This window comes from Puntigrus tetrazona, chromosome 15 (assembly GCF_018831695.1).
Source record: "Puntigrus tetrazona isolate hp1 chromosome 15, ASM1883169v1, whole genome shotgun sequence".
NCBI classification, from domain to species: Eukaryota; Metazoa; Chordata; class Actinopteri; order Cypriniformes; family Cyprinidae; genus Puntigrus; species Puntigrus tetrazona.
Genome location: NC_056713.1, coordinates 11,521,048 through 11,536,107, shown reverse-complemented (window position 1 = coordinate 11,536,107; position 15,060 = coordinate 11,521,048). Strand labels below are relative to the sequence as shown.

Genomic DNA, 15,060 nt, shown 5'->3' with positions numbered 1-15,060 from the left:
GAAATATATAAGGGCACAGTCACATATATTCATATTATCTCCACAATCAAATCGAAATTGAAATCAAATCATTGTGTCGTTGTGTGAGGACATGCAAAACAGTAACGTTAAATTAAACTAAACGGGTCTCAACAAACTAATAAGATGTAGCACCTAAATACAACAGTGGCGTTACTAAAGATTGTAATGAATAAAAACGATGTTTTTACTGTATTTTTACGTTTTTTTTTTTTTTTTTTTTTTTTTTTTTTTTTTTTTTTTTTTACAATGTAGTGTATTTGCCCCCAAAAACGTGTGAAAACAAATCACTTTCTCACTTTCTGCAGGCTCTGTCTACAAATTTGAAATGTAAATATTTGTATTTATTGATTTAATATGTGTACAACTAAGTAATTAGTAAAGTTTAAAATGTGTGAATGTCAACACACAATAAAACCTGTATAACCACAATAAAAGCTTCAATATATAGTATCCAGTCTGACGCAGTTTATTTGCATCGCAGTATAATAAAATGCGTTTAATTTAGTTTAATTCTGTGTTTAAACGTTATCGTATGCACATTTACTAATGTAGCTCTTGAACTTCATCAGAGTTATGGTAAAATCTTTATTAACTGTAAAGCAGTGCCCTAGACGTATATGGTATCATTTGAAAGCTTAGAACCTCGGCTTTCTTTAAAGTCCCTTTTGCTTTTATGTTACATAAAATAACCTAATAAAGTCTGAATTTGCCCCCCACAAACAAGACCCACCCACACACACACATAATAATATTAATGTTCATATTTATATCGCTTAAACTTACCAAGAATAAATGAGTCATATGTCAAATGAAAGCTCTCATTCATTGAAATGTGATGTATTTTATTGATCCGAAACATCATTAAAAAGTATAACGACGCTTGAACCCAACACGCCTGCCACTTGCTCCATACACAGTGGATATCGTTAGATTGTAAACAAATACAACAATAATTATGAATTATTACACCGACGTGTTAAACATAGGTGGAATAATTTGAGGTATTCCGTGTAAAATTATATATTATTGACGATAAAACAACGAATTTATTTTCCCGTTTACTGCCTTTTACTGGACCTCATACAGAGGGGTGGACCAAACAGATCTTTTTTGAATAATAGAAATTTTGATTTGATCATTAAATGTTGAAAAAAAAATTTCATATATATGAATTTCCCACGCGTTTGTTAAAATGCGGTCGATTCTCTGTAAAACGAGACCATTTTTATCAATGTACTCCAAAATATGTGATTAGGGCACTGTTTTAAAGCCAAATATGCAAAAATCCCCCAAACGCCGCAGAGCTGAAGGGGTTCATCAGAATATTCCACATCATCATGACGCGACGAGTGCAGCGGTTATTTGAACGTTCTTTTTAGAATTCTTTGTTGGGAGTTTTGGAGATTTGTGCGGTTGGTGTTTTTGTGCGTTGCTTTTTCACAGTGAATATTTCTACGGTTTTTACGGTTTTGACTCTTTTTCGGACTTTGACTATCGGCTTTGGATTCGCGCGTCGTATTTTGACATTCGGTTTTTGACTTTTTCTGGTTTTGACACTGATTTTGACTCGATACTGACTCCCGGTTTTGACCCTTTTCCGCTTTTGACCTACGGCTTCGACTCTCCTCTGATTGGTAGCTCTGCTACTGAAAAAGCCCGATCCATTCATGGAAATGGGAGCGATCGGTGCTTTATCACTGTGTGTGAGTATGCCATAATGTTCAAATAGCGAATTGTAAATGTGTATTAGTGTACAGATGTTGAAATGTACGCCTGCTGGAACTAAAAACCATTCTAATGCATGATGTGCTGTGCAGTGTTATTATTCTGAGTGAGTTAAAAATTACGGACTGGTTTTCCTACTGAACCTTGGGCCAGTGCAGGTGGAAACACCTAGAGCCGTGTTTGGTGTGCCCTCATTAGTCTGAGGAAGAGTGGACAGATGAGGCAGGGTCTTCCTCTGGCGCTCACACACATGGTGGAGTTTGTGGAGAAGCACGGTGAGTGTTCGACGGTGTTTCTCAGTGTTCGCCGCTAGTACGCAAGTTGGGTGTATTTGCAAAAGCGCGTCTTTGTGTTTAGGTCTCAGCAAGATCGGCCTGTTCATAGTCGGCGGATCAGTACAACGCTGCAGGACCTAAAGAAAGGTTTCGATGATGGAGGCTTTCCAGAGCGTGACAGTAGGGATGTAGATACTTGGGCCTCCTTACTGAAACATTTCCTCAAGGAAATACCTGGTGGACTTATCCGGAGCCACACAAGACACAACTGCTGCAGGTGTTCAGGGGTAAGAGAAGTTGAGGTGGTGATGAGTGAACGTGTTAAGCACTCGCGCGCTCAGCAAAACAGATTTATCGGATCCGACTCGGTCTTACTGAATCCTTGTATGTTGCAGATTCAAAAAGAAGAGCTGAATCAGGCTTTGAGGACTGTGCTGGAAGACTCTTCCAGAGGAACATTTCAATGTCCTCTGTTATCTAATGTACTTCCTGTCCCGTGTTGCCGCTGAGAGTCATTTCAATCGAATGACATCTACAAAGCTGGCAAGCGTTTTTGGATCCAACATCTTTCAGTGAGTGTTTGTATGTGTGCATTCAGCGAATATAGTGTGTTCTTTAGATATCTTTAATATCTAACAAAATAAAAGCGCTGAGGTGTTATAAGGGATGGTATGTTACATATTTTTAAGTTATTATAAGATGCAGAGACCAGTCTTATGGAGTTGTCAGTCATAAAATGAGTATGGGGTGAATGGGGAGTGTGGGGTATTTAGTACGGTGTGATATGTATTTGTTATTTGTATGTGCAGCGTTCCTTTCAGCCCCACCATGTTTAAGGAACAGGGGCAGTGTAATGCTTTGATTAAGCACCTGCTGGACAATCTGATCCACCTGCTGCCAGACATGTATCTTCATGCATCCGCCAGCAACACAGCAGTGAGTTTATTACTCTACTACTCACTCATGTTATAAGTTTATGTTTGTAACTTTGTGTGATTGGGTTGGTGGATGTTTTAAACTATTAGTCATTGCTAAGTGTGAAAATAACAGACCATTTTTAGGTTTGTATATATCTTTGAGAGATTGAAACATGTTTGGAAATATGTTTGTGTGTTGGAGGAGAAAATGGACTGGACTATTAAAGAGTGTGCCCCACAACTGCCACTCACTGAAATACGGTATATACGCTCACACACACACACACACACACACACAGAGGATGGTGGTCATTATAGTTTTTTGTTTGTAATTAAGTAATTGTTGAATGCTTGTCAGTCAACATACACTCTTGTTTTATGTGTGTATTTTTAGATTAAAGGTTACCAAAACTGGACGACTTGGGCGAATGAGAAAACGATTCAGAGGTTTTTGGAGGAATTTGTGCTCATGCACTCACAGGTACAGTAATGATCACTGTTCGATGATGGAAAAAGAGAGAAAGACAATGATCTTTCAATGTGTTCGTAGAAAGTTAAGATATTACTGTAAATGAAGCTAGATGAGAGTAAGTTAACCTTAAAGTTATATGGTTCATGAATGTGTTAAGTGAACAAAAGTTGTTTTCTTTTTCATTTCTTTGCCACATAGCAGTGACATAGAGCATGAAAAAGCCTCTGGAGACCAGATATAGAAGAGTAAAGAAACATGAGGATGGCTTGTAAGGGCCACCAAAGACACGGGGTCGGTAAGGGCCACCAAAAGACAATGGGGTTGGTGAGGGTTTACTGGAAGACACTGGGCTTGGTGAGAGTCACCGGAAGACAATGGGGTTGGTGAGGGCCACCGAAAACAATAGGGCCGGTGAGAATCATGGGAAGACACTGGGGTCATGAGGGCCAACGAAATACACTGGGGTCGGTGAGGGCCACTGGAAGATTCTGGGGTTGGTGAGGGTCACTGGAAGACACTGGGGTCATGAGGGCTAACAAAATACACTGGGGTCGGTGAGGGCCACTGGAAGATACTGGGGTTGGTGAGGGTCACCGAAAGACAATGGAGCCAGTGAGGGCCATCAAAAGACAATGGGGTTGGTGAGGGTCACTGGAAGACACTGGGCTTGGTGTGGGTGACCGAAAGACACTGGGGTTGGTGAGGGCCACCGGAAGACAATAGGGCCGGTGAGAATCATGGGAAGACACTGGGGTCGGTGAGGGCCACCGAAAGACAATGGGGTTGGTAAGGGTTACTGGAAGACACTGGGGTCGGTGAGGGCCACTGGAAGGTATTGGGGTTGGTGTGGGTCACTGGAAGACACTGGGGTCATGAGGGCTAACAAAATACACTGGGGTTGGTGAGGGTCAACGAAAGACACTGGAGCCAGTGAGGGCCAAACGAAATACACTGGGGTCGGTGAGGGCCACTGGAAGATTCTGGGGTTGGTGAGGGTCACTGGAAGACAATGGGGTCGGTGAGGGCCACTGGAAGATTCTGGGGTTGGTGAGGGCCACCAGAAGACAATGGGGTTAGTGAGGGCCACTGGAAGGTATTGGGGTTGGTGTGGGTCAACGAAAGTCACTGGGGTTGGTGAGGGTCACCGAAAGACACTGGGGTTGGTGAGGGTGACACAAATAAATTTGTTGACACAAATAAAGCTTCAATCATTTAATGACTCTTTTTTTTTTATTAAGTATGAACACAGTCTTTAGTTTTTGGTTGCATGCATACAACATCAAAATTCTAAATGCCAAAAATTATTTACATGTACTACAAAATAAACAGATATTTTATATTCACAACTCACATAAAAAAAAAAATTTAAATCATTAATACTACTTCAATTTATTAGTGCTATTAGTAAATTCTGTGTGTGTTTTTAATATACAATAAACAACTAAGAAACCAATCCTGTATTTAAGTTTTCATTTTTTTCATCTTTTTCATTATTCTAACCCTAACCGTTGCAGTTTGAAGTTTTTACTGTCTCAGCTACACTGTAAAAAAAAAAACTTGCTGGCAGAAAATTACCAGGTCATTTTGTGGTAAAAATCTGTACCATTTACCTACTTCCGTTAATGGTTATATAGCAAATTATGAAACTTTGGCATACTGTTTCTTCTGCAGCATTAACTAAAAATGTTTTACCTCTCTAAAATCTGTATTGCTCTATATTGGTTTTATATATAATCACTAGTTATGCTAATTTTATTCATTCTAAAACAAACAATATATAACAAACATGGTCCAATAAAGAAACATGTACACAAACCAAACATTTCTTTTTACTACAGGTAAATGTATTCAATAGCTTTTGTATAACATATGAAAATACAAGCACAAAACTGTAATACTGCAAAATAATTTTCAAAAAACACCAACTAATAACATGCATACGTACAAGCAACATTAAAACAAGGTCATGTTTTAAACAGCATTGTGTGCAATATTAGTGATGCACTGTCAAAACAATTAGCTCCATAAGTGAAATAAAGAAACCAAGCCAAATGAATTAAAAGAAAAACAGTCGAATAAAAACAAAGCTGCAGCTAAATAAATAAACATACATACCTACAAGCATCAAACCTTGAATACAAAATCATGGCTTCAGTGGTAATTCATTGAACAATGTGCAGAAAATGCTTGCAAAGTTTGGTTTTGGTTTGTTTTTAAACAGCATTTGTGTGTATAATATTAGTGCTGCACTGTCAAAAAGTTGAGCTCCGAGGTAAAACAGTAAAGAGACCAAGTCAAATCAAAAGAAAAAAACTAAATCAGGAAGAACAAACAGGGTTGCAGCTTTTTTCAGGAATTTTGGATTTTGATGTTTTGTTCCCTTCATCTCAGCCTTAGACCAGGATTTAGGATTTTCTCTAGTTTAACTTCACAAGTAAAGAAATGAATGACACAGAAAGATGAAGACGCAGACAAGGTTTAGACTTTAGCATAGCATCACCTAGATTTTTGGTGGTGTAAATTTATTCTGAAGCAATATTTTCAGTGCTCTATCAGCTTTTACATACTTAAATCTGCATATTTAACTTCATAAAGGCCTAATTTTACAACGCATACATGGTTTGATATTAAAGAAAACGTTGGATGATGACATTTGAAATGATTTAAATAAAAAATGAATCCGCTAGTAGGTGGCAGTAAGTCACCGTTAATAAGTGAGTCATAACGACTGAACCGAATCATTTAAACTGATTCATTCAGGAAGCAAAACAGTGCTGTGGCTGGGTTTGTAATGTTTTTTGTTGGCGAAATAGAGCGAAAACAGGCAATATGTTGTTGAAAAAGTAAAAATACTAAAAACCTTAACGGTACCAATAGATAAATTAGACTAATAAAACACTAAAATGTAAGGATACAGTGACATATTCACATTAGATCCACAAAAATCAATTAAATCAGAATCAAATTACTGTGTCAAGGACATGCAAAACGGTTACGTTAAGTTAAACTCAAGGGGTCTAACACAGGTTGTGTTACATAAAATAAAGAAAGGAAGAAAAACTAAATCAAAACTTCATATTTTACCTCAGGGTTGTTAATCCTTCTCGGATGAAGTAATCCGTGTGTTGATGACATTTGCTTCTCCCGCACACACAATAAATGAGTCTAATAAAACACTGAAATATAAGGGCACAGTCACATATATTCATATTATCTCCACAATCAAATCGAAATTGAAATCAAATCATTGTGTCGTTGTGTGAGGACATGCAAAACAGTAACGTTAAATTAAACTAAACGGGTCTCAACAAACTAATAAGATGTAGCACCTAAATACAACAGTGGCGTTACTAAAGATTGTAATGAATAAAAACGATGTTTTTATTTTATTTTTTTTTTTTTTTTTTTTTTTTTTTTTTTTACAATGTAGTGTATTTGCCCCCAAAAACGTGTGAAAACAAATCACTTTCTCACTTTCTGCAGGCTCTGTCTACAAATTTGAAATGTAAATATTTGTATTTATTGATTTAATATGTGTACAACTAAGTAATTAGTAAAGTTTAAAATGTGTGAATGTCAACACACAATAAAACCTGTATAACCACAATAAAAGCTTCAATATATAGTATCCAGTCTGACGCAGTTTATTTGCATCGCAGTATAATAAAATGCGTTTAATTTAGTTTAATTCTGTGTTTAAACGTTATCGTATGCACATTTACTAATGTAGCTCTTGAACTTCATCAGAGTTATGGTAAAATCTTTATTAACTGTAAAGCAGTGCCCTAGACGTATATGGTATCATTTGAAAGCTTAGAACCTCGGCTTTCTTTAAAGTCCCTTTTGCTTTTATGTTACATAAAATAACCTAATAAAGTCTGAATTTGCCCCCCACAAACAAGACCCACCCACACACACACATAATAATATTAATGTTCATATTTATATCGCTTAAACTTACCAAGAATAAATGAGTCATATGTCAAATGAAAGCTCTCATTCATTGAAATGTGATGTATTTTATTGATCCAAACATCATTAAAAAGTATAACGACGCTTGAACCCAACACGCCTGCCACTTGCTCCATACACAGTGGATATCGTTAGATTGTAAACAAATACAACAATAATTATGAATTATTACAATCGACGTGTTAAACATAGGTGGAATAATTTGAGGTATTCCGTGTAAAATTATATATTATTGACGATAAAACAACGAATTTATTTTCCGCTTTACTGCCTTTTACTGGACCTCATACAGAGGGGTGGACCAAACAGATCTTTTTGAATAATAGAAATTTTGATTTGATCATTAAATGTTGAAAAAAAATTTCATATATATGAATTTCCCACGCGCTTGTTAAAATGCGGTCGATTCTCTGTAAACGAGACCATTTTTATCAATGTACTCCAAAATATGTGATTAGGCACTGTTTTAAAGCCAAATATGCAAAAATCCCCAAACGCCGCAGAGCTGAAGGGGTTCATCAGAATATTCCACATCATCATGACGCGACGAGTGCAGCGTTATTTGAACGCTTCTTTTTAGAATTCTTTTGTTGGGAGTTTTGGAGATTTGTGCGGTTGGTGTTTTTGTGCGCTGCTTTTTCACAGTGAATATTTCTACGGTTTTTACGGTTTTTGACTCTTTTTCGACTTTGACTATCGGCTTTGGATTCGCAGCCGTATTTTGACATTCGGTTTTTGACTTTTTCTGGTTTTGACACTGATTTTGACTCGATACTGACTCGGTTTGACCCTTTTCCGCTTTTTGACCTACGGCTCGGACTCTCCTCTGATTGGTAGCTCTGCTACTGAAAAAAGCCCGATCCATTCATGGAAATGGGAGCGATCGGTGCTTTATCACTGTGTGTGAGTATGCCATAATGTTCAAATAGCGAATTGTAAATGTGTATTAGTGTACAGATGTTGAAATGTACGCCTGCTGGAACTAAAACCATTCTAATGCATGATGTGCTGTGCAGTGTTATTATTCTGAGTGAGTTAAAAATTACGGACTGGTTTTCCTACTGAACCTTGGGCCTGTGCAGGTGGAAACACCTAGAGCCGTGTTTGGTGTGCCCCTCATTAGTCTGAGGAAGAGTGGACAGATGAGGCAGGGTCTTCCTCTGGCGCTCACACACATGGTGGAGTTTGTGGAGAAGCACGGTGAGTGTTCGACGGTGTTTCTCAGTGTTCACTCGCTAGTACGCATGTTGGGTGTATTTGCAAAACGCGTCTTTGTGTTTAGGTCTCAGCAAGATCGGCCTGTTCATAGTCGGCGGATCAGTACAACGCTGCAGGGACCTAAAGAAAGGTTTCGATGATGGAGGCTTTCCAGAGCGTGACAGTAGGGATGTAGATACTTGGGCCTCCTTACTGAAACATTTCCTCAAGGAAATACCTGGTGGACTTATCCCGGAGCCACAAGACACAACTGCTGCAGGTGTTCAGGGGTAAGAGAAGTTGAGGTGGTGATGAGTGAACGTGTTAAGCACTCGCCGCTCAGCAAAACAGATTTATCGGATCCGACTCGGTCTTACTGAATCCTTGTATGTTGCAGATTCAAAAAAAGAAGAGCTGAATCAGGCTTTGAGGACTGTGCTGAAGACTCTTCCAGAGGAACATTTCAATGTCCTCTGTTATCTAATGTACTTCCTGTCCCGTGTTGCCGCTGAGAGTCATTTCAATCGAATGACATCTACAAAGCTGGCAAGCGTTTTTGGATCCAACATCTTTCAGTGAGTGTTTGTATGTGTGCATTCAGCGAATATAGTGTGTTCTTTAGATATCTTTAATATCTAACAAAATAAAAGCGCTGAGGTGTTATAAGGGATGGTATGTTACATATTTTTAAGTTATTATAAGATGCAGAGACCAGTCTTATGGAGTTGTCAGTCATAAAATGAGTATGGGGTGAATGGGGAGTGTGTGTATTTAGTGCGGTGATATGTATTTGTTATTTGTATGTGCAGCGCTCCTTTCAGCCCCACCATGTTTAAGGAACAGGGCAGTGTAATGCTTTGATTAAGCACCTGCTGGACAATCTGATCCACCTGCTGCCAGACATGTATCTTCATGCATCCGCCAGCAACACAGCAGTGAGTTTATTACTCTACTACTCACTCATGTTATAAGTTTATGTTTGTAACTTTGTGTGATTGGGTTGGTGGATGTTTTAAACTATTAGTCATTGCTAAGTGTGAAAATAACAGACCATTTTTAGGTTTGTATATATCTTTGAGAGATTGAAACATGTTTGGAAATATGTTTGTGTGTTGGAGGAGAAAATGGACTGGACTATTAAAGAGTGTGCCCCACAACTGCCACTCACTGAATATACATACATACACACACACACACACACACACACACACACACACACACAGAGGATGGTGGTCATTATAGTTTTTTTGTTTGTAATTAAGTAATTGTTGAATGCTTGTCAGTCAACATACACTCTTGTTTTATGTGTGTATTTTTTAGATTAAAGGTTACCAAAACTGGACGACTTGGGCGAATGAGAAAACGATTCAGAGGTTTTTGGAGGAATTTGTGCTCATGCACTCACAGGTACAGTACGATCACTGTTCGATGATGGAAAAAGAGAGAAAGACAATGATCTTTCAATGTGTTCAGAGAAAGTTAAGATATTACTGTAAATGAAGCTAGATGAGAGTAAGTTAACCTTAAAGTTATATGGTTCATGAATGTGTTAAGTGAACAAAGTTTGTTTTCTTTTCATTTCTTTGCCACATAGCAGTGACATAGAGCATGAAAAAGCCTCTGGAGACCAGATATAGAAGAGTAAAGAAACATGAGGGATGGCTTGTAAGGGCCACCAGAAGACACGAGGTCGGTAAGGGCCACCAAAAGACAATGGGGTTGGTGAGGGTTTACTGAAGACACTGGGCTTGGTGAGGGTCACCGGAAGACAATGGGGTTAGTGAGGCCACCGGAAAACAATAGGGCCAGTGAGAATCATGGGAAGACACTGGGGTCATGAGGGCCAACGAAATACACTGGGGTCGGGTGAGGGCCACTGGAAGATTCTGGGGTTGGTGAGGGTCACTGGAAGACACTGGGGTCATGAGGGCTAACAAATACACTGGGGTCGGTGAGGGCCACTGGAAGATACTGGGGTTGGTGAGGGTCACCGAAAGACAATGGAGCCAGTGAGGGCCATCAAAAGACAATGGGGTTGGTGAGGGTCACTGGAAGACACTGGGCTTGGTGTGGGTGACCGAAAGACACTGGGGTTGGTGAGGGCCACCGGAAGACAATAGGGCCGGTGAGAATCATGGGAAGACACTGGGGTCGGTGAGGGCCACCGAAAGACAATGGGGTTAGTAAGGGTTACTGGAAGACACTGGGGTCGGTGAGGGCCACTGGAAGGTATTGGGGTTGGTGTGGGTCACTGGAAGACACTGGGGTCATGAGGGCTAACAAAATACACTGGGGTTGGTGAGGTCAACGAAAGACACTGGAGCCAGTGAGGGCCAAATCAAATACACTGGGGTCGGTGAGGGCCACTGGAAGATTCTGGGGTTGGTGAGGGTCACTGGAAGACAATGGGGTCGGTGAGGGCCACTGGAAGATTCTGGGGTTGGTGAGGGCCACCAGAAGACAATGGGGTTAGTGAGGGCCACTGGAAGGTATTGGGGTTGGTGTGGGTCAACGAAAGTCACTGGGGTTGGTGAGGGTCACCAAAGACACTGGGGTTGGTGAGGGTGACACAAATAAATTTGTTGACACAAATAAAGCTTCAATCATTTAATGACTCTTTTTTTTTATTAAGTATGAACACAGTCTTTAGTTTTTGGTTGCATGCATACAACATCAAAATTCTAAATGCCAAAAATTATTTACATGTACTACAAAATAAACAGATATTTTATATTCACAACTCACATAAAAAAAAAAATTTAAATCATTAATACTACTTCAATTTATTAGTGCTATTAGTAAATTCTGTGTGTGTTTTTAATATACAATAAACAACTAAGAAACCAATCCTGTATTTAAGTTTTCATTTTTTCATCTTTTCATTATTCTAACCCCTAACCGTTGCAGTTTGAAGTTTTACTGTCTCAGCTACACTGTAAAAAAAAAAAAAAAACTTGCTGGCAGAAAATTACCAGGTCATTTTGTGGTAAAAATCTGTACCATTTACCTACTTCCGTTAATGGTTATATAGCAAATTATGAAACTTTGGCATACTGTTTCTTCTGCAGCATTAACTAAAAATGTTTTACCTCTTAAAATCTGTATTGCTCTATATTGGTTTTATATATAATCACTAGTTATGCTAATTTTATTCATTCTAAAAACAAACAATATATAACAAACATGGTCCAATAAAGAAACATGTACACAAACCAAACATTTCTTTTTACTACAGGTAAATGTATTCAATAGCTTTTGTATAACATATGAAAATACAAGCACAAAACTGTAATACTGCAAAATAATTTTCAAAAACACCAACTAATAACATGCATACGTACAAGCAACATTAAAACAAGGTCATGTTTTAAAACAGCATTGTGTGCAATATTAGTGATGCACTGTCAAAACAATTAGCTCCATAAGTGAAATAAAGAAACCAAGCCAAATGAATTAAAAGAAAAACAGTCGGGAATAAAACAAAGCTGCAGCTAAATAAATAAACATACATACCTACAAGCATCAAACCTTGAATACAAAATCATGGCTTCAGTGGTAATTCATTGAACAATGTGCAGAAAATGCTTGCTAAAGTTTGGTTTTGGTTTGTTTTTAAACAGCATTTGTGTGTATAATATTAGTGCTGCACTGTCAAAAAGTTGAGCTCGAGGTAAAACAGTAAAGAGACCAAGTCAAATCAAAAGAAAAAAACTAAATCAGGAAGAACAAACAGGGTTGCAGCTTTTTCAGGAATTTTGGATTTTGATGTTTTGTTCCTTCATCTCAGCCTTAGACCAGGATTTAGGATTTTCTCTAGTTTAACTTCACAAGTAAAGAAATGAATGACACAGAAAGATGAAGACGCAGACAAGGTTTAGACTTTAGCATAGCATCACCTAGATTTTTGGTGGTGTAAATTTATTCTGAAGCAATATTTTCAGTGCTCTATCAGCTTTTACATACTTAAATCTGCATATTTAACTTCATAAAGGCCTAATTTTACAACGCATACATGGTTTGATATTAAAGAAAACGTTGGATGATGACATTTGAAATGATTTAAATAAAAAATGAATCCGCTAGTAGGTGGCAGTAAGTCACCGTTAATAAGTGAGTCATAACGACTGAACCGAATCATTTAAACTGATTCATTCAGGAAGCAAAACAGTGCTGTGGCTGGGTTTGTAATGTTTTTGTTGGCGAAATAGAGCGAAAACAGGCAATATGTTGTTGAAAAAGTAAAAAATACTAAAAAAACCTTAACGGTACCAATAGATAAATTAGACTAATAAAACACTAAAATGTAAGGATACAGTGACATATTCACATTAGATCCACAAAAATCAATTAAATCAGAATCAAATTACTGTGTCAAGGACATGCAAAACGGTTACGTTAAGTTAAACTCAAGGGGTCTAACACAGGTTGTGTTACATAAAATAAAGAAAGGAAGAAAAACTAAATCAAAACTTCATATTTTACCTCAGGGTTGTTAATCCTTCTCGGATGAAGTAATCCGTGTGTTGATGACATTTGCTTCTCCCGCACACACAATAAATGAGTCTAATAAAACACTGAAATATAAGGGCACAGTCACATATATTCATATTATCTCCACAATCAAATCGAAATTGAAATCAAATCATTGTGTCGTTGTGTGAGGACATGCAAAACAGTAACGTTAAATTAAACTAAACGGGTCTCAACAAACTAATAAGATGTAGCACCTAAATACAACAGTGGCGTTACTAAAGATTGTAATGAATAAAAACGATGTTTTACTGTATTTTTACGTTTTTTTTTTTTTTTTTTTTTTTTTTTTTTTTTACAATGTAGTGTATTTGCCCCTCAAAAACGTGTGAAAACAAATCACTTTCTCACTTTCTGCAGGCTCTGTCTACAAATTTGAAATGTAAATATTTGTATTTATTGATTTAATATGTGTACAACTAAGTAATTAGTAAAGTTTAAAATGTGTGAATGTCAACACACAATAAAACCTGTATAACCACAATAAAAGCTTCAATATATAGTATCCAGTCTGACGCAGTTTATTTGCATCGCAGTATAATAAAATGCGTTTAATTTAGTTTAATTCTGTGTTTAAACGTTATCGTATGCACATTTACTAATGTAGCTCTTGAACTTCATCAGAGTTATGGTAAAATCTTTATTAACTGTAAAGCAGTGCCTAGACGTATATGGTATCATTTGAAAGCTTAGAACCTCGGCTTTCTTTAAAGTCCCTTTTGCTTTTATGTTACATAAAATAACCTAATAAAGTCTGAATTTGCCTCTACAAACAAGACCCACCCACACACACACATAATAATATTAATGTTCATATTTATATCGCTTAAACTTACCAAGAATAAATGAGTCATATGTCAAATGAAAGCTCTCATTCATTGAAATGTGATGTATTTTATTGATCCGAAACATCATTAAAAAGTATAACGACGCTTGAACCCAACACGCCTGCCACTTGCTCCATACACAGTGGATATCGTTAGATTGTAAACAAATACAACAATAATTATGAATTATTACACCGACGTGTTAAACATAGGTGGAATAATTTGAGGTATTCCGTGTAAAATTATATATTATTGACGATAAAACAACGAATTTATTTTCCCGTTTACTGCCTTTTACTGGACCTCATACAGAGGGTGGACCAAACAGATCTTTTTTGAATAATAGAAATTTTGATTTGATCATTAAATGTTGAAAAAAATTTCATATATATGAATTTCCCAATGCGTTTGTTAAAATGCGGTCGATTCTCTGTAAACGAGACCATTTTTATCAATGTACTCCAAAATATGTGATTAGGGCACTGTTTTAAAGCCAAATATGCAAAAAATCCCCAAACGCCGCAGAGCTGAAGGGGTTCATCAGAATATTCCACATCATCATGACGCCGACGAGTGCAGCGTTATTTGAACGTTCTTTTTAGAATTCTTTGTTGGGAGTTTTGGAGATTTGTGCGGTTGGTGTTTTTGTGCGTTGCTTTTTCACAGTGAATATTTCTACGGTTTTTACGGTTTTTTGACTCTTTTTCGGACTTTGACTATCGGCTTTGGATTCGCTACGTATTTTGACATTCGGTTTTGACTTTTTCTGGTTTTGACACTGATTTTGACTCGATACTGACTCCCGGTTTGACCCTTTTCCGCTTTTTTGACCTACGGCTTCGACTCTCCTCTGATTGGTAGCTCTGTTACTGAAAAAGCCCGATCCATTCATGGAAATGGGAGCGATCGGTGCTTTATCACTGTGTGTGAGTATGCCATAATGTTCAAATAGCGAATTGTAAATGTGTATTAGTGTACAGATGTTGAAATGTACTCCTGCTGGAACTAAAAACCATTCTAATGCATGATGTGCTGTGCAGTGTTATTATTCTGAGTGAGTTAAAAATTACGGACTGGTTTTCCTACTGAACCTTGGGCCCGTGCAGGTGGAAACACCTAGAGCC

At 37.6% G+C, this 15,060-nt stretch overlaps 1 protein-coding gene and 1 long non-coding RNA gene across 2 annotated transcripts; both read left to right on the top strand.

The window, feature by feature from the left end:
• The first annotated feature begins 2,476 nt into the window (after positions 1-2,476).
• On the top strand, positions 2,477-3,667 carry LOC122358470 (protein FAM13A-like). Its single transcript, XM_043258278.1, has 4 exons — positions 2,477-2,593; positions 2,831-2,957; positions 3,333-3,419; positions 3,609-3,667. Exons 1-4 carry the CDS (start codon positions 2,502-2,504, stop codon positions 3,612-3,614), a joined length of 312 nt encoding a protein of 103 aa, XP_043114213.1. The 5' UTR covers positions 2,477-2,501; the 3' UTR covers positions 3,615-3,667.
• A 5,756-nt stretch (positions 3,668-9,423) lies between these two features.
• Positions 9,424-10,242, top strand: LOC122358725. The gene is made up of 3 exons (XR_006252636.1): positions 9,424-9,514; positions 9,900-9,986; positions 10,174-10,242. It is a non-coding gene; the product is annotated as an uncharacterized LOC122358725 (long non-coding RNA).
• Positions 10,243-15,060: the final 4,818 nt, after the last annotated feature.

Excerpts from the sequence above, each read along its gene's own strand:
- LOC122358470 (XM_043258278.1), top strand. The coding sequence starts at position 2,502 with ATGTACTTCCTGTCCCGTGTTGCCGCTGAGAGTCATTTCAATCGAATG. Across the intron at positions 2,594-2,830 it reads TTTGGATCCAACATCTTTCA|CGTTCCTTTCAGCCCCACCA; the intron begins GTGAGTGTTTGT and ends TTGTATGTGCAG. Across the intron at positions 2,958-3,332 it reads CATCCGCCAGCAACACAGCA|ATTAAAGGTTACCAAAACTG; the intron begins GTGAGTTTATTA and ends GTGTATTTTTAG.